The following is a 24,234-nucleotide window of genomic DNA, read 5'->3' as shown; positions in this document are numbered from 1 at the left end:
TAACTTTAGTTCCAGGGGATCTGATACTCTCTTGTGATCTCCACAGGTACTAAGCAACAGGTAAAACATTCATATAAATAAAAATTTAAAAATCTAAACAAGGAGGCTGGAGAGATGGCTCAGCGGTTAAGACCACTGACTGCCCTTCCAGAGGTCCTGAGTTCAATTTCCAGCAACCACATGGTGGCTCACAACCATCTGTAATGGGATATCATGCCCTCTTCTGGTATGTCTAAAGAGTGACAGTGTACTCACATACATAAAAATAAATAAATAAATAAATAAATAATAAAACTATAAACAGATACATATAGATAGATAAGACTGATAGGTAGTATTATTTTTAAAAATCTAAACAAAAATTTAAAAGGACTTCTATAGATTTATGAGCCAGGTGTAGTGGCACATGCTATTAATTTTAGCACTTGGGAGGCAGAGGCATGTAGATCTCTGAATTAGAGGGCAGTCTGGCCTACAAAGTGAGTTCCAGAACAGCCAGGGATACATAGAGAAACCCTGTCTCAAAATCTAAAACCCCAACTAAACAAAATAAGATTTTACTTTATATATGTGTATGTGTGTGTGTGTGTGTGTGTGTGTATGTGTGTGTGTGTGTATGTGTATGCCATGTGTGTGTGAGTGACCACAGTAGCTAGAAGGACAAAAATCCACTGGAGCTGGAGTTATTTATGGGTATGAGCCAACTGATGTGGGTGCTGGGAACCAAATGTGGGTTGTCCGGAAAAGCAGCAAGGGCCTTTAATCCTGAGCCATCAATCTAGCCTCCAAAGTGGATTTTGATGGAGTCTTATTCAAGGGTCATCCCAGAGATGTCTTAATAGCGCTGGAGTTACCCAGGCGTGGTGGAGCACGCCTTTAATCCCAGCACTTGGGAGGCAGAGGCAGGCGGATTTCTGAGTTTGAGGCCAGCATGGTCTACAAAGTGAGTTCCAGGACAGCCAGGGCTATACAGAGAAACCCTGTCTCAGAAAAAAAAAAATAGTGCTGGAGTTCACAAAGCCTTGCTGGAACAGAGGGCCAGTGGTGGAGGGATATTAACCAAAGACCTAGATACAAGGTTGAGCCAACGAATATTCATTCAGAATTTCAATACTGGGGCTGGCAAGATGGCTCAGCGGGTAAGAGCACTGACTGATCTTATGAAGGTCCTGAGTTCAATTCCCAGCAACTACATGGTGGCTCACAACCATCTGTAATGGGATCTGATGCCCTCTTCTGGGGTGTCTGAAGACAGCTACAGTGTACTTAGATATAATAATATATAAATCTTAAAAAAAAAGAATTTCAATACTGAATGAGATCAAGAAGGCATTAGTGGGAACCGGTTGAAGGAGTTCAGGATTAGAACAAAATCAAAGTGCTCATGGAATAGTTAGCAGACAGCAGGCGGTGAGGCATGTCAAGAGGAACCGAGGTTCCCTAAGGTCAAGATGAGAATAGTTCTAGAGGAATAGAAAATAGAGGCCAGGGTCTGAGGGGTGACCTGAAAACTATCAAGAGGGACTCCTTTCCTGTGTGTGTGTGTACTCTATATTATACATTACACATATATAATATATACATACATGTATACTCTATACTATCTAATATAGAGATGTTACTCTATACTATACATAGTATATAGTATAGAAGTTGGAACTAATCCTATTAAGGAAACCAATGGTCAAATAACAGAATTCCAGATATAAGGTTAAGATTGAAAATCATCAGAGAAAACTAACACAAGTCCACATTCAAGTTCAAAGTCTGATCAGGAGACAATTGTTGGCATAAGCTCAGGTTTTAGATTTGGCTAGTAAGTGGCACATAGTGCTGGGGAAATAATTAATAGATGCTCAGCTTTTAGGCTCAGCCCTGTGTTGCTCTTAGTAGCGTAGCAGTTAGCAAACATCCAAGGTCAAAATCAGATTAAGAACATGGACCAAGGCTGGATTCGAGAGGAAAGTAAAGGAGCCTGGACGATGGAATGACGGGAGAATGCTGATGTCAAGCCAGGGGCACAGTGATGGCGGACAAATGAAGAGAGGCCCAAGTCTAACCAGCAACATTATTTTTTATTCTTTCTTGTTTGCTCAGTGTTTATTTTCCTTCAGGTTGTGAGACAAAAGTGTCACCAAGATAATTTAAAGTAGATAATTTAATGTCAACTCTGCCACCTCAAAAATTGCACAAGGACCCCCCCCCCCAAATCATGCAAACAATATTCATCACCAATCATCCCGAAACCAGACTCATTAAAGAAAATGGAGAGAGTGAAGAAAAGGAGAAAGTTAGAGAAAACTGTTATGTACCCAAATTCTGTTGCTACCTCCAGACCTTGGTTGAATAAGTGCATTCATTTGGTACAGAAGAGTCAGTGCACAGGTCTGAACTGCTAACCTTGGGAGGGTCTCTTACGAGATTAGCACTTAATTGCTGTCTGGCACCCTTTGCTATAGTAAGTTACAGTCCTATAGAGATTATAGAAAAATCACTGACCCTGAAGCTGGATTAGTGATGTTGGCACACATATATGATTTTGACTACAATGACCAGTCCAGCTTACTAACATTCCAATCTAATAACCATTTGCCTAAGATCTGGCTGATGGAGTCAGAAATGTTTTGGCTGGAAGTGACCATACTCTTAAACAAGAAACAAAACAAATAGGAAATTATCTTTTTCCCTCAAAGAGCTGCCGTTAGGTCTATAGATCACCAGGTTGGCGAGACTCAGCGGTTCCAGGATGTTAGCCAAAGTTCCAATTGCTACAAATGTAGTAGCATATGGGAGCTGCAAGAACTCCTGGTGATTCTTCAAACCTTCACATTTCGTCATGACCTAATTACCAAGAGTCATTTAGTAATTTATCTCCTTGCCAATACTCAATAATGAACATTAGTATTTGGTCTCTGAGCAGGTCCAGGACTGAAATAAGGGCCCCAGATGGACATGGCAGGAGACAGGGGTGAACTTAGAGATTTTCTGTTTCTTCCACCCCACAGCAGGAACTGTGGCTCAGCCCCAGAGTCCATGGCTGTATGCGTGTTAATCTAGCTCCAAGAAATCGACACTTCTGCTCACTGCTTGTGGGACACAACTCAACGCACAGGTAAGTGTGGGGTCCACCCAAACAGAAGCTGCCAATGTTGGGGAGTTTGACAGCCTAACCTGGTGAAAGCCTTGGGGTTGAACTCAACATTCTGCACCTAATTTCCCTACTGCTGTCTGAGCCCTCCTCACCTTCCTCACTCAGGAAATAAGGAAAGCTTCCTTCCTCGCTATGGCCCAAGATGTCCCAAAGACCTGTCTCCCGTCATCTCATACACTCCGCCCAATCACACTATTCCAGGCTCAATGCCTCTGCGCTAACCTTTCTTCCTGTCAGGGATGTTCCCCTCCCCCTCCCCTCCCCCACACTGTGACTTTCCTTATTTCATTCAGATCTTTTAAAATGTCATCCGGTTGGGAACAGGCTTCCTGATGACTTTGCCCCCTCCCCTCCCCTTTGTGCAAGCTCATCTCTTTGCTTTTCTTCCTAGCACTCATCTTTAACTCTATTATATACAGATGTGACTTCATCACACGGGGTTAGACCCCAACAAATCTGTCTTGAACTGTCTTATGTTGAAAATGCATAAATATACCTAACCTACCGAACACCCTAGCTTAGTGTCACCTACCTTAAATGTGCCCACAACACTGACATTATTCTACAGGTAGGCAAACTTACCTAATGCAAAGTCTATTTTATAACAAAGTGATTAGCTCACAGAATTTACTGAACACCATACTGAAAGGAGAAAACCAGAACTGGGTATATGCATGTGGTTCGCTACCACTGGAAGGTCAAAAATTCATAAAGTTGAAAAATTATAAAGCAAATTCTACACCAAGGAATGGCTGTACTTTCGTCTCCCGTGTGCTTGCCTCTATTGGGATGCAAGCCCACAGGGGCAGAAATTTCTGTCAGTTGAAGCCACAGCTGTATCCCTACTTCTCAGAACAGCTCAGAACGTCCGTCTCCTGTATGCTTGCCTCTGTTGGGATGCCAGCCCACAGGGTAGGAATTTCAGTTGAAGCCACAGCTGTATCCCTACTTCCCAGAACAGCTCCTGACAACAGTTGGTGCCCTCCCTCCTTCTACTGACTGCATGTCTACGTGATACATCACAGCAGATGCTCAGCAAGTGCTTGCTGAATGGATGAGCACATCACTGCACAACTGGTCCCCCCTCCACTGGAGGCCTGAGAGCTCCCTACTGCCTCCTGGTGGGAGAGCTGAGAGTTGCCCTTCAACACAACCACAGGAATTTAATTTATAACGCAAGACTGGAGTGGAGTGAAGGAGGAGGGATCAGTGGGCAGCACAGGGTGACAGAACCCTACTTTTGCTCTCGTCTCCAGACGATGACCATGCCACTGGCATCACTGGAGGCCAGCAGACTCTCGTCACAGTTGAAGCTGACGTCAAGCACGGGCGCGCTGTGGCCCTGCAGCTTGTTAACAGCAGCCTTGGCTGCCCGCTCCACGTCAAAGAAGTGAACGCACATATCTTCACTGCCTGTCACTGTCCGGATGAGAGGGAAAGGCAATCAGGGGGCTAGGTGACACCCCCACTATGAAGTCTTGAGGTTATATGAGGTGTGAGGGCCTCAGATAGCTTGGGGATAGTTCTACAAGGAACCATCCCTAGATGGGAGCTCATCTGCCTCCTTTGGTTCGGTGAGGAGTATGTGACAGGGTAGTGCGGGCTCTGTGTCTCAGCTGTGGCGTTCTCAAGCTGTTTGTGGCCCCATGTTTAAAGTCTGTAGGTATGCCGCTGTTAGGGCACAAGAGACCACAGGGCCCAGGAAATCACGGGTGTCATGCTGTTGGAACCAGGCTGGCTGCAGGTCCCCAGCGCCTAAGTACTTACCCACACAGGCCCCCTGGCGGAAGGACATGAGGGGGCAGAAGATACTGCGTACAGGGTGGGAACTCTGTTCAATGGGGAAGCTTCTCTTCAACTGTAGCGCCCCTTCGTTGTCCACCACTCTGAAGAGAAAGCAAAAGAGAAGGTCAGGGCACAGCCTCAGCCTCAGCCTCAGCCTCAGGAGATGACGAGTTATAGGCCAGTATACGCTCTGAATCCTGCATCTCAGATATTTACAATGTACACAAAATTTAGATTTTCCTTTTCATTTGGAGACAGAGACTTACTATGTTGTACAAGTTGAGTCTGAGCTCCTGCACTCAATTGATCCTCCTGCATCAGGCCTTTGAGTGCTGGCATCATAGCTGTGTTTCATCACACTAATTTTTCTTTATACTTATGTATTTTCACTTTATGTGTATGGGTGTTTTACCAGCATTATGTCTGTGCACCACGTGTGTATAGTACTAGAAGAGGCCAGAAGAAGGGTTAGATTCCTGGAGCTGGAATTACAGACAGGTGTAAGCTGGCATGACTGCTGGGAACTGAACCTCAGGCCTCTGAAAGAGCAACAAGTGTTCTTAACTGCTGCTGAGCCATCTCTCCAGCCCCTTAGGTTTTGTTTGCTTGTTTATTTTTGGACAGGGTCTTACTGTGTAGTTCTGGCTAACCTGAAACTTGCGATGTAGGTAGGTCAGGCTCGTCTTGAATTCACATAGATCAACCTGCCTCCACCTCTCAAGTACTGTGCATGAGCTTATTATGCGCAGCGCGAGCAAGCGCACTTTTCAAAAGGACTTCTGCCTATCATTTTATACACCCCAGCTGAAGAATTGTAACGTGACAGAAGTGAGTGGGAAGAGGCAATTCCGTCCCCAAATCAAATCAACACAATAATATAGGCTGTGGGTATATCTCAGTGGTGAAGTGTGTTAGTAGCATGTACAAGGTTCTAGGTTCAATTCCCAGACAAAAGAAACAAAAAAAAGAAAGGGAACTGTGGGGATGACTCAAGTGGATAAAGACACATGTTGCCAACTTGACTTCCATTCCGAGAACCTACATGAAGGACAGAACAGACTGCCACAAATTGTCCTCTGACCTCCGTATATGCTCCATAGTATGCAAGCATACACACACACACACACACACACACACGTGAAAAGTTCAAAACAAGGACAGAGGAATACATGCTGGTGTTTTTTTCTTTAGTTATAATGTTGAGAGTGGAACCCACAGCCTTATACATGCTAGGCGAGTGCTCTACCACTGATTGTGAATATTAAATAAGGTGATATATACAAAGTGCTTTGAATGGGACCTGGCCATCGCAATGTTCATGTAGAGTCTTATTACTGCTATTCCTATTTATGTTGCTATTGATATTACCATTATTGCATAGTATATATATATATATATATATATATATATATATATATATATATTGTAGGCAAGGAATCACTACATATATATGTATGTGTGTGTGTATATGTATGTGTGTATATGTATGTGTGTATATATATGTATATATGTATATATATATATATATATATATGTGTGTGTGTGTGTGTGTGTGTTTATATACATATATACATAGACATAGACATAGATATACATAGTGTGTGTCTGTGTGTATGTGGCGTGTTTCTGGGGATGGAACACAGAGCTCTGTACCAGCTAGATCAGCACTCTGCCACTAAGTTACATCCCTGACCCTATCCTCATCATATTATGAGGTCCTCTGTCCTTGGTGAAATTAATGTGACAGAGACAGGTTCTTGTTCCACTCTGGGGGAGGAACCCACCTGTAGAGTAGCAGCTTGTTGAGGCAGGCATTGATGAGCAGTGAGGGGTCCCGTGCTTCACGGCTGACCCAGGACCGGGCAGAAATGCTGGTTACAGGGCTGCCTTCATGCACTACTAGTCGCTTGGCTTTGGTCAGCTTTCCTGAATCAGTGAAGGACAAGGACTGAGTCCTGGGAGAATGAAAACCAGGGGTACCAAACCCGAAGTCTGTGGTCTGCCTACCTGTGGCCATGTCAAAGAGAAAGGAGAAGACACTGCCACGGTCATCGCCTGCCCAGAGCAGCCGACCAGGGGCATCAAAGGACAGGGCGAGGACGCGGCCGGTGAGCTTGCTGGAGCCACCCTTCACTTTCTTGCCTGTGGAGATGTTCATGACATGCACGTTGTGCTTGGCGTTCCCCACCTGTGGGTGACAGGCATACACCATCATTCTGAGCCATCTAGTCCTTTGTGTTTAACACAGTGGGACCGGGGAAGGTATACCAGAAGGTGACCCAGGCACAATTCCTACTCCTTAGCTGTGCCCTCAAAATGCTCACAATAGACGAGTTGGTCTCACGAGACCAAAGCAGTCTTAGTCTCTGAGTCTGAAAATCTCGCCTTGTGACACCTTTACATCTTTCCCTTATACCCGGGACTGTCCCCTCCTGAAGCCCATGAGCTGCTACCATTACAAAGAGACAGAGCCCCAAGCACTAGTTCACTCATGGCCTGTTGTTCCCCTATATTTCAACTTCCTACCCCCCCCAGGTCATGCCAGCCTTTCCATGTCCTTCCTCTGCCCTCTGGCCAGTCTGTCCTGGAGTTTGACAACAGTGGGGCTGCCACTGACAGACTAGATGAGCTTTCAGCCTCATCATCCTGCCCCCTAGCAGCAGCCCCTGTAGACAGAAAACTGTGAGACCGTGGTGGATGGGACCAGTGGAATCCCAGGGCTAGGAGCCAACCCCTCCATCCCAGCTTGGGAGTCTACACACAAGTCTACACAGCAAGGCCATTCCAGACCACAAACTGTGCTTTTCGTTGGTCTCTTTCCCTTTGAGTCTGACCACAGGATGGCTGGGATAGGACTTGGGGGTATTAAACCTGATCCTCTAGTGCCCCAGGACAGCCCTCCAGACCCAGCATGCCCGCCCTTGGTGAGCAGGTGTCCTGGAGCCTGACCACAGTGAGGTTGTTGTTCACTGGCTGGAAGGTGCAGCAGAGCAATTCAGCGCCATCGGGGTCAGGGATCTCACGGATGCAGCGGCCGTCCTCGGAGGCCCAGATGCGCATGGTGGCATCGAGGGAGGTGGACACGAGGATGTCATTGGAGAGGGACCAGGCGAAGTCCGAGACGCCACGTGTATGGCCCCGTAGCACATGGAGCACAGTGGGTGGGGCAGGCACCAGCTGGCACAGGGAGATGCTGCCGTCCAGGGAGCAGCAGGCCAGGCGGTGCCGGTCGTCATTGGCGAAGCGCACCCTTGGGACTGCAAATGCCAAGGAGCCATTTGTGGGAGTCAACACATTCACTAAGCACAAGGAACAGTAGCCTCAACAAAGGACTTTCCTTGGCTGACAAAGGCAGTTGTAATCTTAGAAGGCCTACTGCCAAAATGCTCTCTAAATCTTAGCAGACACTTTGAGGACTGCAAAAGTCTTTTGCAATGCAAAAAAAAATTGTACTGTCTTATTGAGTACTTTACAATAATCAAGCTCTCAGGAGTTTGCAAAACCATCCACACATTATGGCCCACTGTGGCCTCTGCAAGGGAGTTACCATCAGCAAAGGTTTTGAACTCTTCCAAGAGACTCAAGCACTCAGGCAGCCTGCTACAAAGGACTCTCTTGGGTTTGTGTAGCTCTTTCTAGTACCTACATTACCAAAACCTTCTTGGACCACTTTGCAGAGGGCTTTTGCATTTGCTAAAGGTTTTTTTTTTTTTTTTTTCTTTTTTCTGAGAAAGGGTTTCTCTGTGTAGCCCTGGCTGTCCTAGAACTCACTCTGTAGACCAGGCTGGCCTCGAACTCAGAAATCCACCTGCCTCTGCCTCCCGAGTGCTGGGATTAGAGGTGTGTGCCATCACTGCTTGGCTTTGCTAAAGGTTTTATCAGTGCTAATTCCTCCTTCTGAGGTATGGTGCCAGAAGCCTTGCATTCTAGAAAAGGATGCCTTGGGTAGTTGTTTGAACAAATGTTTGGCGATGGGCCCTGCCACCCGTTAGCTCACCTGCCTCATCCACGTGTTGGTCAAAAACATGGTACATGCCTGCAAAGGCATAGTTCTCACTCAGCGACGTGTCCCCGGCCATGGCCCGACTTGCCTCTGCCACCGATGTGGGTACCACACTGCCAGGAGGCCTGAGCCCCAACAGGAGGTGGGGGTGATAGGAGGTAGGTGTGGGTGTTCAGACTGCCACGTCCCAGGGCCCCTCTCCTCCTGGTGAATCTCCACCCTCTGCCTGCCTCTGGTATGTACCTGTCCTCATAGACTGCACGATTCATTTGTGCCTGCAGCTGGTAGGAACCTCGGCTGACAGATCGGCGGTGTCCTCGAGCCCCCAGGGCTCTGGGATCATCTTCAAAGTCCTACAAAGAGAAGAGGGTTGGGGATGGTGCATACCTCTAATTCCAGCACTTTGGGAAACTGAGGCAGGAAGGTCACTGAGCTCAAGGCCTGCCTTGGCTACACAGTGAATTTGAGGCCAGTCTGGGTGAGATCCTGTCTCAAAAAGAAGAGAAATTAGTCTCTGAGATGAGCTTAAATCTGGGGCCTGACTTCTCGACACCACACATGGCGCCAGCCACCACTGTCACTGCTCACTTGTGTGGTTTCTGTCCTTGCCTGTTCCAAACATCCTTAGTACATACATGTTTTCCTCACAAGGGATGACTACTTTCTCCCCAGAGAAGCACTCAAATCAGTCTCTCACTTCTGTCAGGCTTCAGTGTTCCCTCCCCAGAGAAGTCTTCCCTAGTAAGCACAGCTCCCTCCTTTAGCTCAAAGCAATGACTTTTCATTCTTCTTGGCCATGTTGAGAATAGAACCATCAGTCTCATACATACTAGGTAATCACGCTAGTCACTGAACTATATCCATGCACCAAACACTTGTGTTCCTTTTTGTTTTTTAAGTCTGTTGTATGTTACTATCTTTGCATTGCTTACTATGCCATGGTAAATTATCAACTCATCAATCTGACTTGCTCTGTGTTTATCTAATTCACTGTCTGCTTATCAATGTTCATTGACTTGGCTTCTATATTCCCTTTTTTGTCCTCTAGTGACCCTGAAACAGTACTTTGTACATCACTGATGTTTGACCAAAAGCTATGGCGACTACAGAGGCAGGGGAGATACATGGTGGGTGGTGCAGCTAGGAGCTCACCTCCATTCGATCAAGGGTTGTTCGGCTGCTGCGGACAATGCTGTTGCTATAGGCACGAGCACTGCCTGGTTCTGAGAGTGGCCCGTAGCGTTGGCCCAATAGCTGGCCCCGTAGCCTCAGGTACTGCCGACGCAATGCTGGGGGGTGGCCAGCTTTGGCATTCTCTCGAAGCAGCTGGCTGCGCCGGCGGATATACTGAGTCCGAAACTGTGGAAACGTTGGTGTACGGTAGGCGTTGTACCTGTGGGGTCCAGGAGGCAGGGCAGGCAGCAGGCACAGGACAGAGGGAATAAATCAGCTCGAGGTGGTACAAGGTTTGGCAGTGACTGGGATGGTAAGAGTGAACAAGAGCAGCAAAGGGGGATTTCTCTTGGGATTGTGATGGGGGGCAATTATGCAATAATTAGTGGTTATGATGAAAAGATCACTCTAGCGACAATATAGACAATTTGCAGCTCTGTTGGGGTCAGTCTGGGCCAGCTGTAATATCAGTCTAGCATGATGACATACGTCAGATTGGTAATGTACATCAATGGAGGTTAGGGTCAGATAACGGTAGAGGTTAGTATGGGGTAGCAATTGTAATAATAGTAGGGTAGTGATATCGAGAAAAGTTGGGGAAGAGGATAGGCAATGAGGGACTAGATAGGAATTCACCAGCCTGACTTCCACTACCCACTCAAAGACAGTCTGCGCATGTCCATTTCAAACCGCATTTTCCCAGCATGCTCTTTAGAACCTGCTCCAGCCCCGGCCACTTAACCACAGGACTTTCCCACACCATGCTACTGCGCATGCTCACGCAGCCGCACCAGCCAACTTCTCCGCCCAGCTTCACTTATCGCCAATGCTCATGCACCACAGTAAGTTCCTCTCCCATGGGCTCCAACCCCATGCCTCACCTCGCGTCCACTGCTAATACTTGCTGCCACACCGCGGCCATTCCCTGGCTTCCTTCTTTGGTTTGTCTGCCTGCGGGAGCCTGCAGGGCAAGGGCTTGGAATGTCAGCGTCCCAGGCAGAGAAAATCTAGTTCCGCCCCTTCCACCAGGTGACAGTTGCCATAGATACGAAGTCCCTCCACACAGGTGATGTCGCAAAATCCCACTGGGTCGTTAGCGTGGTCATCACCCCAGCCCTGCCTTTCCTGGGCAGCACTCCGGTGACTCACAGCAGCAGTTCAGACATGACCCCGCCCTCCCCAGTTGCCGTAGCAACGCCCCTCCCCCCCATAGCAAGTCTTGTTTGACATTCCCCACCCATCAAGCCTTCTGCCCTCCGCCTTCCCGTTTCTGGTCCTAGAGCATAGCTCAGGATCCAGGACCACCTCCGGGGCTACCCCTAGCTCTTGAGGCGCCCCCACCCCACGGCGACCCTGAGCCCAGTGTCACCGGTTCCTTCTCTCTCTTCTCCCTGTCTCAAGCTCCAGGCAAGATGGCTGCCTGCAACCAGAAAGAGCTGCGGAGCACAGAGCAAATCGATAGGAACCTTTCCTAGGGCGTGGGAGCCTCGCAGGCGCATTAAAGGACTGTAGTTTCCCGTACAAGGACCGAGGCTCCACCCCTTGAGTTCTATTCATTTCCCCCTTGACACCTTTTGTATAGACAGGGATAATGTACTGGGATCAGAAGGACAAGAATGCGTGTGCCAACCACTAGCTAAAAATCAGAAATAAGACTTTCTCGTGAAAGTGGTTTAGGCTGCTTCTTAGCAGCACACATTTGGCCAGGCAAATAAAATATATGCAGAGACTGATTCCTGGAACATTCTCTAGTTCCTAGCGCAGTGATGAATCTCTAAACACCTATGCGATGGGAAGAATCCATGTGTATCTTCACTGGGACTAACTGGACTTGAATGGTTACCCCTAGGAAACTTGAGTATCTTAATAAAAATATGCAATTAGGAAAAACAAGCTTTGGGGCTTTGACCTAAGGAAAGGAAACTATCCCAATCGTCTGTTACATTCACCTTAAGCTAGAATTTGTATCTCGAGTATTCCTCTCAGTGTCAAAAACAGAATTTCCAAGGTTGAAATTCAAGATGTTTAGTCTAGCATAATGGTAATCCTAGAAGAGGGTGATGTAGGGGATAGAGTGGCAGGAGGATCATGAGTTCGAATGCAGTCTGGCCTATATAGTCAATTCCAGGCCATCCTGGATTACATAGTGAGAGCCTACTTTAAATAGCAAGCAAGCGCTGGGAGTCGTGGCACACACCTTTGATCCCAGCACTTGGGAGGCAGAGGCAGGCGGATTTCTGAGTTCGAGGCCAGCCTGGTCTACAAAGTGAGTTCCAGGACAGCCAGACAGAGAAACCCTGTCTCGAAAAAAAAACAAAAAACAAAAAACAAACAAACAAACAAACAAAGCAAGCAGGATGGAGATAGCTCAGGGCTGAAAATCAAGGCAGGCACTGAAGCAGAGAGCATGGAGGAGCACTGCTTATGTCAAGGCTTGCTTCTCAAGGCTTGCTGTAGCCTGCTTCTTCAACCCAGACTCACCTTCCCACAACAGTTATTAGCCAAGGAAATGCCCCTGCAGCTATCCCTATAGGCCAGGCTGATACTCAGTTAAGGGTCCTTCTTTCCAAGTGACCATAACTTGTTTGTGTCAAGCTGCAAGCTGACAAAACACTAATCATCAAATAATTAAGGTCTTTTTAGGTTGCCTGAAGTGAGGAATAGAAAATAGGTAAGTGAATCCTATTGGTATCTCCTTTGTCGTCACCCTATCAGTGTTTTAAAATATCCCCTGCAATATAGCTTTAAAAGAAACTATTTCTTTGTTTGTTTGTTTTTTGGTTTTTCAAGACAGGATTTCTCTGTGTAGCCCTGGCTGTCCTGGAACTCACTTTGTAGACCAGGCTGGCCTCGAACTCAGAAATCTGCCTGCCTCTGCCCCCGAGTGCCGGGATCAAAGGCGTGCGCCACCATGCCCGGCTCAGAATAAACTATTTCTTGGCACAAACATGTAGCCTTAACAAGACCCTAAGTATTCATCGGATAGAGTGCTGGACATTGTTTAAGTAGCTTGCATGCATTAATCTAATTTCTTATTGTACAGGGGATAGGACCCAGGGCCTTCGACATGCTAGGCCAGCCAGTACCTTTTGTTTTATAAAGGACGTGTCAAGTAACCCAGGCTGCCTTCCAACTCATTATGTTACAGAGGATAACTGAGCTGGTCCTCCTGTCTCTACTGCCTAGATATTGGATCATCACAAGTGTCCTTTATTGTTTTTTGTTTGAGACAAAGTCTTAATTAGGCCAGGCTGGCCTTCATCTGGATACACAGTTGAGAGTGGCCTTGAATTTCTCATCCTCCCGTTTTTATCTCCCCAGTGCTGGGATTAGAAACTTGTGTCTCCAGGCTCCAGTTTTTTCTTTTGAGACTTTCTTGCTAAATTTCCCAGACTGGCCTAGACTTTGTGATCCTCCTGTCTTAACCTTCCAAGTAGCCAGGACTACATTATTCATCACCACATCCAGCCAATTAAATCTTAATAGGAATGTTGTGGGTCCTGTTCCAGTCTCTCCTTTATAGATCAGAGTCCACAGCACAGAGGACTAGCACCCCTTCACATCTGTGAGCCACACTTTATTTTCACATTTTTTTAAATCATAAAGAACACTATAATCAATGTATTTTAAAAATGTATTTGGGGGCTGGTGAGTTGGCTCAGCGGCTAAGAGCACCAACTGCTCTTCCGAAGGTCCAGAGTTCAAATCCCAGCAACAGCTTACAACCTGTAATGAGATCTGACGCCCTCTCCTGGCGCCTTTGAAGACAGCTACAGTGTACTTAGATATAATAATAAAAAAAAATGTATTTGGAGGCCGGGCATGGTGGCGCACGCCTTTGATCCCAGCACTCAGGAGGCAGATGCAGGCGGATTTCTGAGTTCAAGGCCAGCCTGTTCTAAAAAATGAGTTCCAGGACAGTCAGGGCTATACGGAGAAACCCTGTCTCAAAAAAAAAAAATGTATTTGGGAGAGGGAACATATACCAGTTCATGTATGAAGGTCACTGGATGGCATACATATGGGTACCAGGGATGAAGCTAGTGTCCTCACCCTTGGCAGCTTTACCCACTGAGCTATCCTGCTGGTCCTTTTTTCCTGAGATAGTGTCCAGTTTGGATACCACAATGACAGGGTTAAATGCAAACTAGGCATCAATGCAAAGGATCTGTGCTAGCTTTTGTGTATTTGCTTTTGTTTCAAGAAGCAGATTTTTCAAAAGGCACTAGAACTTGGCCACCGGGAGAGGCTCTGCTGATCTCAGACAAATCCTATAACCTGTTTGTGAATCAGTCTCACCTGCAAAACCTGTCCCACAGGTATTGAGGGCTGGATGGGTGAATACACAGAGAGCTTTAGCTAGCATCTGAAATCTACTATATTCTGACTGTTAGCTTTCATGGTTAGGCTAATTTTAAATTTTTATTTTTTAAAAAGATTTATTATATGTAAGTACACTATAGCTGACAGAAGAGGGTGTCAGATCTTGTTATGGATGGTTGTGAGCCACTATGTGGCTGCTGGGAGTTGAACTCAGGACCTTTGGAAGAGCAGTCAGTGCTGCACCCTCTCTCCAGCCCCTAAATTTTATTTCTTAAATTAGCATACAAACTATTTTTATTATAATATTTACAAATATTCTTGAGGGCTGGGAAGATGGCTCAACGTTTAAAGAGCACTTGCTGCTCTTGTATAGGACCTGAGTTCCGACTCCAGCACTACATCATGTGGCTCAGAACTTCTAGTTCCTTCCAGAGATTCACTGCCCACTTCTGGTCTCCAAGGGCACCAGTGGGTACTTTGACTAACCTTTTGGCTTCTTGTCAACTTCTGCTTCCACTTGAACCCTTCCTCATTAAGCTCCTTAACACCCCCCTGCACCCCTAGAGGTTAGTTCCCCTTTTATATCATGACCCGCATTCACTTACTATTAAATTTAAGGGTCTCTCAAGGTATTTCAGGCAGACACATTTTTCCAGAGGACCCAAGTTCAGTTCCTGGGATACCTGGCAGCTCTCAAGTGCCCAGGGCATCTGATGGCCTCCTCTGGCCTCTGAAGACACCCCTACCCCCAAACACACTTATTTTCCATTTTAATTATTTTATTTATTTATGAGACAGGTCTATTATGTAGTTCTGGCTATATCCTGGAACTCACTGTGTAGATCAGGTCTGAGATCCACCCCAGTGCTGCATTAAGGGCATGCATTCATTCCCACAGTCAGGTTTTCAACCTTTAAGTCATTACCTGCTCAGTAGATTACATGCTAGCTTGAATCAGCTGAGATGGCAGTCAGCTGGTAACTAAGAGGCAGGTTTCAGCGGCCAGTGAGTGCTGGAGTCTGTGTTGTATGAATTCATAACCAGCAGTTTCCTGAGGTTATGAAACGAACCTTAAACCCACAACCCCATTGCCTTTAGGAGGATCCAAGATGACACCAGGGAACCATGCTGTGCTCCACTGTGGAGGTACATCCTGAGGGGTTCACTATGCATAGCCAGGTGTACAAAACTGTGAATTTGGATTGAGACTCAGAAGTCAAACTAGATGTAACCATATTGGGGACTACAGAAATCACCAACCTCTGGCAGCCTGCTAATGCTGTTGACAAGAGTGGTATCCGTCTTCTAACTCTGCATGCCCCTATAAAGTGCCCAGTCCACTTGTAAATCTCCTCTGGTCTCAGAAATCCAGACCTAGGAGTGAACATACGCTCAAGAATGGATTTCTGAACCAAGTCTTAAGCTTATGTCACCACTTACTGTCTTACTCCTTCCATGATTTGAATATGTACCGCCTTATTCTCCTTCTGAAGGTCTCCTACTCCTTAATGTTAGATTACGCAGTCTCTTGTAGCCACTTGCCTCGTGTGTGTGCAGAAGCACCAGATCAGTTACAGGCGGTGGGGACATCACTTGGTGCTTGATTGCTCAGCCACCTTTTCAGCCCTTTCGCAACACTTCAGTTTATATAGATCCTATTCATGAGTCCTGAAGCAGGTATAGTTTGTCCCGCCCCACCACACATACAAACTATGGGACAATGTCCTAGTGTCTTCCCATGTCTCACTGAACTAACTACATTTACTTACAGAGTAGTCCTGGCACTTGCTCTGTAACCCAGGATAGTCTCCAAGTCAGAATCACATGGACCTGAGTACTGAATACTAGGATTAAAAGCTGCAGGCAGGCAAGGGTATGATCCTTTTGCCTGAAGAATCCAAACAGGAAGCTAGGCTATGGAACTTGTGTATGTGTAGCCTGTGTGAACACAACTGTACAACTTCATATTCAGACTAAGTTGACACCTAGTACATTCCTCAATCATACTCCCATCTTTCTAAAAATACTTATTTTGAAATTAATAGACATGTCCTCTTGGCAAGCCTGCTCAGCCTACGTTAGTGGCATGTTATACACTTTAGGGTTGACCACAACTCCTGTAGTTAGGCTTGGGCTTACGTTTTTGAGAGGACCCCTGGTTGAATCTGGGAGCAAAGCCCTCTGTCCTCAGGGCTAAGATTAGATTAGAGGCCTGCCTCCCCTATGTGACCGAAACTATGGTTGTACAGTAAGCACTTTACAGACCAAAGACGACTTGCAGGGGACAACTATGAAGAATGACATTCCAGTGTAGTGGATGATTTAATTATACCTTTAATACTTTTCATATTACTTTATCATTTACATCCCAAATGATATCCCACTTCCCGGTTACCCCTCCACCAACCCCCCACAGACAACTATGTTGGCCCAGGCTGGTTTATAACTGGAGATTCTTCCTACTTCTGCCTCTCCCCCCAATGAAATGGCTTGTACGCTTGTACATAAAAAAAAAAAAAAAAAAAAAAAAAAGACCGACTTCAAATTCCAGCACCATAGAAACAAACCAAAATAAGGGAAGTCTCCCAAAGTTTCTCCTTGAGGTTTAAAGTGCACAAAGTGCACTAACGGCTCTCTAGGGAAAGGCATTTTCTATGACTTGTTTTTGGTCCTATGGACCAACATGGTACAAAGGAGAGAAATGATTCCCAAGGTCCTCTGACCTCCACATATGTATGGGTGCTACATCCTCATGTAACAAAAAATGTGAATTAAGGATCAATGAGATGGCCCAGCAGAAGAAACTTGCTGCCTGCCAGGCCTTGTAGAGAAAAAGAAACCACCACTTCATGTGAATAAATCTAAACTGCATCAAGAACTTTTTCAATGAGAACCTCTTCCAAGAATACAAGTATATGCCAGACGTGGTGGCACACGCCTTTAATCCCAGCACTTGGGAGGCAGAGGCAGGCGGATTTCTGAGTTTGAGGCCAGCCTGGTCTACAAAGTGAGTTCCAGGACAGACAGGGCTACACAGAGAAACCCTGTCTCAATAAACCAAACTGAGACCCTAACTAGGAGAGTCAACCACACACATGGTAGCCCACCACTGTATCTATCTCCAGTTCTAGGAGAATTGACACCCTCACACAAGACATACATGTAACACACATGAAAAAAATTTTAAATTATTTTAATAAAAGTAATTATTTTGGAAAAGGCATATCAAAAAGGTTTGCATTTCCTTTATAAATTTCCAAAAGCCAATAAATGGGCCCAACACAAGTAGAGGATATAATATCTGACCTTAAAATAAAGGTGGAGATAGCTCAAGGATAGCATACTTACCTCATCCTTGATTTGAAGTCCTGTTTGCATCCTGAAGACAGCATCACCATAGTGATACTATAGCACACACTTAAAATATGTAGATAAATCATTTTCACAGATACCAAAAGCAGATTGTTTGAATGCAATAAAATGACAATTACCTTCTATGTGTGTTACCAAATGTCCAATGCTTTAAATGTACACTATCTTAGGAATAAATTAAAATGCCTATAGGAACAATAAGAACTCAAGTACTTGGAGAGTGAAAGACAGTCTGTGCTATATTAAGTTCCCATCTAAAAAAAATCCAAGCTGGGCTGGAGAGATGGCTCAGCAGTTAAGAGCACTGACTGCTCTCCTGGTGGTCCTGCGTTCAACTCCCAGCAACCACATGGTGGTCCACAACCACCTGTAATGGGATACACGATGCCCTCTTCTGGTTTGTCTGAAGACAACAGTGTACTCATATAAATCAAATTATTAAAAAAAACAATCCAAGCTTTGGGTATTAAGTTGGTAGACTGCTTGCTTAGCTATGAATCCCTAGTGAAGCAAAAAATCCTACTTTGCTCTGACAGGTTTTAGAACTTAATAATTTATGCACCTGTCAAAAATGAGTCTGTTGAGGCTGGAGAGATGGCTCAGTGGGCAAGAGCACCTAACTGAGCACCTAACTGCTCTTCTGAAGGTCCTGAGTTTAAATCCCAGCAACCACATGGTGGCTCACAACCATCCTTAATGGGATCTGACGCCCTCTTCTGGAGTGTGTAAAGACAGCTACAGTGTACTTATAAAAATAAAATACATTAAAAAAAATGAGTCTGTCGAATGGTCGTCAAGTTGTTCTAACGCTGCTCCCTTCTCCAGTGGGTTAAACTGGAGACAAATGTTATCTTTTTGGCTAGAAATCTGTTGCTTTTAGTTATCAGTCTAAACCAAAGCAACTGGTTCTCACAGACCCTACATTTCGATGCACAAGAGAATATTTTATTCCTCCTTAAAAATGCTTTCTCAAAGGCCATGCTAACTTCTGTTAAAATAACCAAAACTTACACTACTTTCATCTATAGTATAAGAAAATTAATGTTTCACACATATAACATTAAAAGCCTTACTGTAATTATGCTAATTAAACAGGTAATGATTATAAAACCCTCATCAGGTCTCACCAATCTTTTTCTTGCCATCAATCCTAGAAGTGGGAATTTTTTTTTAGAGCTTTTATGGCCCATGTAGAATAGCCTCAAAGAAGGGTGAAGGGGTGAGGACAGTAGCTGAGAAGCTTGCAATATCAGGATACTGGTTTTCACATGCCCTAATTAACTAGAGCTTACTTTGGAAAGATTGGTTGATAGCACATATCCTGTATGCCTGCAACATTATTGAGGGACTTAGTCCATTTTAAACATTTTCTGTTTAAAACCCTAAAATCCACTGAAAAAGCAGTTCATTTTAAATGCTAAAACTGAGAAAGCCTGGAAGCAGGGCCTAAAACCTGAGTTTTGGAGGCTGGAGTGTATCTTGATAGAAAACTGCTAACCTAGCATGCAAGCCCAATGTAGCACTAAGGTGATCTGACTATGGTGTCCGCTGTTGTGGCTCTACCTTTAATCTCACTGGGTGTTTGGGGAGCTCAAATTTCAGTTTTACTAATGTCTGCATGACCATAAAGCTTTGCAGTAGACCTCCTGGGCCCTTTCCCTTGTAATAATTAGCACCAAGGCATAACTAATTATTACAATATACCTCCAGTTATCTATCTGGAAAGTAGAAAATTGTTACAGAAATCTGAGGCTACTATTTTTCTTTGTTGCTGTTATATACATACACACACAGCTAGAAAACCATCTTGTCATTTTGTGGTTGATGATGAACTACCACCTCAAGTGACACTGGCTTTCTTTCCTCCCCACCCCTGACCTTTAGGGCAGCATGTGGTTCTGCCAGTTCCCACCACCTTACTTCCCCAAAGGCCCAGCATAGAATGCTTCCTCTGACCAAGTACCCACCTGGTAAGGTTAGCCCCAGTGCCCCATAACCTGGGCCTGGCTCATTGGTTGAGGCAGTATTCTGGGAAGTTCCTGAGTCTTCATCCACCTGCCAAAGCAAATTCATGACCATTTGGGTGGGAGAAAGGAGGAGCCTTGGGGCCTGTCCCTGCTAGTTGGGAGACTCCATGCCGAGCCTCCATGCCCCAAGGATGAAGCAAACTGGTTAGAGTAATAAATGTTCTCAAGACTGCAGTCTGGTGGCAAATGCTCAGTAGTGGCCAGGTGAAAACCTGGACGCCATTCTAACTGGAACTAATGAAGGACTAACACCCTTGGGATTCAAAGACACATACTAGAACCTTCACCTTTAAGCAAAACTGAGCAGCTAATGATAGCCCCTTCCCCCATTTTCAAGGGGGACCATGGGCTTCTCACTTAAGAAAATTTCCTGACAGAAAGTTTACCAACCATTCTTAGTGGGTTTATGTACATTTGACTCTCCTCCCCACATGTGGAATAACGCATTAAAGGTCAAAGAGCAGGATGTAGTGCCTACATTTGAATTCAGGAACCTGAATCCAGTCTGAACTACTTTAACCCCCGTTTCGTAGTAAAGTTTCCTTTATGTCTGACATATAGTATACACCACCACTCCAGTCCCCATTAAAAGTGCACTATTCTGTGTATAAGTTTACTGCCCATGTTATGAGATTAAGGATATCCATCTACCTTGTACCCAGAAAAGCAAACTTAGGAAAGTAATAGTTGTGAAAAGAGCCAAGAAACAATTTCAGAAAACCCAATTCTAGTCATAAGGACTTTGAAATGTGATGGATACAGAAAGTCTGTGACTTTCATCTGTATCCATCACATTTCATGTCTCACCATATACCCAAACTAACTTCAAATTCAAGCCTCAACCCTTCTGACAGTTCCTGCCCATCCCAGTATGTTTTCCAAGCTTCATCTTCCTGACTTGCCTCTAGCTTTAAATTGTAAACTGGGTTTGAATAAGGAAAAAGCATTATCAGTATTGATTTGTGTTCAGGTTTCATCTTTTAATTAGCTCCATAAAGGACATCCTAAACACATCAGACACAACAGAATACTTTTCTTCCAGTATTAAAAAATGACATTCACAAACATTTTAAAGAAGCTCTTCTATATAATCAGGATGGTGATCTTTAATAAAAAAACATCTCTAAGTAATCATGATCTTGACTTGGATTGTTCATAAGTACATTCAGAAATCACTTTCTGGCCATGATAAACATTGTTTACAAGGTTTTAAAATGTCCCTAAATACACATCAACTTTAAAAATTCATTTAGCCTGGCCACTTTTTTCTTTTGGCCAGAAACAATAATCCTGAGTGCCTAAACAAAAATTCTGATAAAAGGAAAAATATTGGGACTGTAACAAATGCCTTAAAATTTGTTTTTAAAAGGGAAAAATGTTTAAAGAACACATGGAGCTTTCTAAAAGTTCTTTAACAAACTACCTTGGGAGCTCAATTCAAAAATAGAACTTGATGTACTAAAACAGACGTTTCAGCGCAGCTCCAAAAATCTTTATAAATACAGCAATTTGCAAGGACGATCCTGGATCAGAAGTGTTATTCCTTGTGTATCTGAGAATAGTAAGAGGTACAATTTTGATGTCAGGAAGAAACAGATTGATAAGATAACATGCTTACCTCCCAGAGTTGATAAAGATGCAGCACACCACCTCTTTTATTTCTACCATGCCCCGCCCCCGCAACTAGCTCTGGCATGCATGTAACAGCAAGAGCAGCCAAGAGGCTGATAGACTGGCTGGGTTAGGTATCAAGGCGGCAGAGATAAAGGACAGTGTGGCAAAGAAAAAGCAAAAGGGACAAGAGAAGAGGGTCTGATGATTACAGGTTGACGCAGTGCCAATTTTCAGGTCTCACCTACATTTTGTGTGCATGCCCCGTCTCAGTTGTCATAATTGTCTCTGTAATTTCCTCCTGAGTAGCGGTCATAGCCACCCTGGCTTCTGGGAAAAAGCGATATTGTTTTACAAGAATGTATTCTACATTGTAGACGTTAAACATTAAAAACTATACATGTCATGTTTCATAATAGCACATGCACAATAGAAATGTTAGCCAGTTTTCAGGTGGAGACTGTATTCATGAGGTTGGTACATGGTAGGCACAGGCAATTGACCTTTGATATATCCAAGCCACATAATACTTTTTAAAAAATTTATAAACAGGACACATGAAATGAGCACTATGTAGAATTCCCATTTTCAGCATAAATAGATTTAAAAACACTGGTACCTGACTATCCCAACCTCTCAATACCCACCTGCCACTGTAGTCTCTAGACCGCCCATACCCATATCCATATCCTCCAGGTCGACTGTCATATCTTCCACTTCCATATCCCTGGTCTCCACCACCTACAGAAAAATATTCAAGTAGTAGATGTTCAGACATAGGCTATTAACATTAAATAGCCCCATCTAATCTCATAATCAAACAACCATGACTGCACTTACCTCTAGAGTAACTGCGACCACGCCCACCAAAGGCACCCCCTCTGGATCCCCTGGCAGACTTTCCTGCATGATCAACTCTGATTTGGCGCCCATCCAGGGACTAGGTATGGGAAGGAGACAGACACAATGAATTGTCGTCAGTCAGTCACAGTAGGGATGAGGGAAGAATGGGCACAGGCAGGTAGGCATAGGCAAGAGCCCAGAAATTCCTGCTAGGCACCAAATTCTGGGTGCCTCGTCCAAGCCAAGCTCCACTGACCAGAATGGCTTCACCAGGAGCTATGGAATCCCACAAAAGGACCTGAATCCACCGGTCTCCCCTGCTACTACTTACATCTTGACTGAACTCAGGCTGACGTCTCCTCCCCACTCCTCTAAGCTGCCCGACTATTAGGGCTAGAGGCTTCAGAGTCCATCCCAGCAGACTCACGAGGTCCTCTCCGGTCCTCTGCCAGGCCCACAGCTCTGCAGACTCTACTACCTAAGCCCAGAGCAGGTCAACCATCCACAGGTGGCTTCTCCGCCTCATGCAGGACCAGTCGTCGCCTCCCAGGCAGCCCGGCTCTGTCTGCCGCTGCCCTCCACCCCCTAGAACAGAAGGCAGTCATGCTCCTGTGAGTGGCCACGCTGCCCCTGGCAGACATAGAGGGAAAACAGAAAGAACGAAGAAAGTGGCAGACAGGGAGACGGCCCCTGTGCAGGCAGGAGGCCTCACCTCTCCATTCATGGCTCTCATCGCATCTGAGGCATGCTCTGGGTTTGTGAAGGTGATGAAGCCAAAACCCCGGGATCTTTGAGTCTCCCGGTCCTTGACAACAACCACTGGGGGAGGGGCAGAAAGACAAATGTTAGAACCCTAACATCTAAGTAGAAAGTAATAGCCAGGCACAGCCACAGATCAAATAGCACTTGGGAGAATTAGGAACCCGTCAACCCCCTCCTCCTGTAAAAAAAAAAAAAAAAAAAATCCTGTATCCAGTTGCATTTATTTCGGCCTAACCGTTACCGTACAGACATGGAAGTTAAAGAGAATTTCAGGTTTTAGTTCTAGACTAGCTCTTCTCCACCAACCCTCAACCCCAGGGCTGGTCCATGGCTCACCCTCAGAGATAGGCCCAAAGCTGCTGAAGTGGTCTTCAAGTGCCTGTTCATCGGTGTTGAAGTTGAGCCCTCCCACGAAGAGCTTCCCTTCTTCAGACGACATGGCAGAAGTCCTAAAGGGAGTGCACGAATTATTGGGGAGTCAATGTGGCAGGTAGTGAGGCGTACAACACCCGGAGACAGAGAATTACGGGGAACAGAAAATGGGTTAAAAGAGACAATTCAAACGGCAAGGGGCTCGGGAGCAGAAAAGGCGGGAACCAGCAAGGCTGAGCCCATCCGCCATTTGATGACTCCTATCGCGCATGCCCACAACATCCCAGGCTGCCACGCCCGTCATTTTGCACGGTCGCGCAGGCCTACAGCAGCATTGCATTTCCTCTTTCCCCGCAGAACAAGATGGCGGCGGTCACGTGGGAAGGGACAGCCGGTACAGGTTGGCGCGTGGTCCCCGCCACTGCCGCCGCCCGAGCCCGTGCCTTCCGGCCTTTCTCCCGTTCCGATGCAGCACGCCCGCCTCACAATGAATACATTTTTGCCTTCGAGCCTGGGTCTAACCCTCCTCGGAGCTCAAGCCCACATGTCAGCGGCCACAACTCTTCCTGCCCTCGTCCCTCGCCCATAGAGGGCAAGGAAGTGAGGTGGGGAACGAGCGCTGAGCAAGGCGAAGGCGCTTACCTGGAAATTAAAAGTCAGAGGACGGAAGAGACGACGAGCTCGAAGGAACCGGGAGAACAGAGAGACTGCGGCGCGGGAAGACGCCTGATAAAGCGTGCGTAGCCCAGACGTCACACAACGTCCCCCAGCGCGCCCTGGCGTGCGTGCTCATTGGTTGAGGCCCGCGGGGG

General features: G+C 45.7%; 2 protein-coding genes across 7 annotated transcripts; both read right to left on the bottom strand.

Annotated features, from left to right (window-relative positions):
* Positions 1-2,056: 2,056 nt before the first annotated feature.
* Positions 2,057-11,593, bottom strand: Wdr13 (WD repeat domain 13). 3 transcript variants are annotated; one of them, XM_085838284.1, is made up of 10 exons: positions 11,482-11,593; positions 10,994-11,073; positions 10,092-10,298; positions 9,183-9,292; positions 8,934-9,064; positions 7,886-8,193; positions 6,944-7,124; positions 6,721-6,862; positions 4,919-5,037; positions 2,057-4,570 (listed from the first exon to the last, which is right to left on the bottom strand). In XM_085838284.1, exons 3-10 carry the CDS (start codon positions 10,095-10,097, stop codon positions 4,386-4,388), a joined length of 1,182 nt encoding a protein of 393 aa, XP_085694410.1. In that variant the 5' UTR covers positions 10,098-10,298; positions 10,994-11,073; positions 11,482-11,593; the 3' UTR covers positions 2,057-4,385. The 3 variants fall into 3 exon arrangements, with proteins under 3 accessions (XP_085694410.1, XP_021008906.1, XP_021008908.1); XM_021153247.3 differs by having other exon boundaries at positions 10,092-10,332; positions 11,482-11,583; XM_021153249.3 differs by lacking the exon at positions 11,482-11,593 and having other exon boundaries at positions 10,092-10,584; positions 10,994-11,300.
* A 9,200-nt stretch (positions 11,594-20,793) lies between these two features.
* Positions 20,794-24,178, bottom strand: Rbm3 (RNA binding motif protein 3). 4 transcript variants are annotated; one of them, XM_021153110.3, is made up of 7 exons: positions 24,065-24,178; positions 23,387-23,499; positions 23,001-23,107; positions 22,286-22,385; positions 22,093-22,186; positions 21,690-21,775; positions 20,794-21,386 (listed from the first exon to the last, which is right to left on the bottom strand). In XM_021153110.3, exons 2-6 carry the CDS (start codon positions 23,487-23,489, stop codon positions 21,715-21,717), a joined length of 465 nt encoding a protein of 154 aa, XP_021008769.1. In that variant the 5' UTR covers positions 23,490-23,499; positions 24,065-24,178; the 3' UTR covers positions 20,794-21,386; positions 21,690-21,714. The 4 variants fall into 4 exon arrangements, with proteins under 4 accessions (XP_021008769.1, XP_021008768.1, XP_021008772.1 ...); XM_021153109.3 differs by having other exon boundaries at positions 21,694-21,775; XM_021153113.3 differs by having other exon boundaries at positions 21,690-21,772.
* Between the last annotated feature and the right edge of the window lie 56 nt (positions 24,179-24,234).

Source organism: Mus caroli, unplaced genomic scaffold (assembly GCF_978045245.1).
Source record: "Mus caroli unplaced genomic scaffold, Mus_caroli_1 scaffold_5, whole genome shotgun sequence".
Lineage (NCBI taxonomy): Eukaryota > Metazoa > Chordata > Mammalia > Rodentia > Muridae > Mus > Mus caroli.
This window is presented reverse-complemented; position numbering and strand designations above follow the sequence as displayed.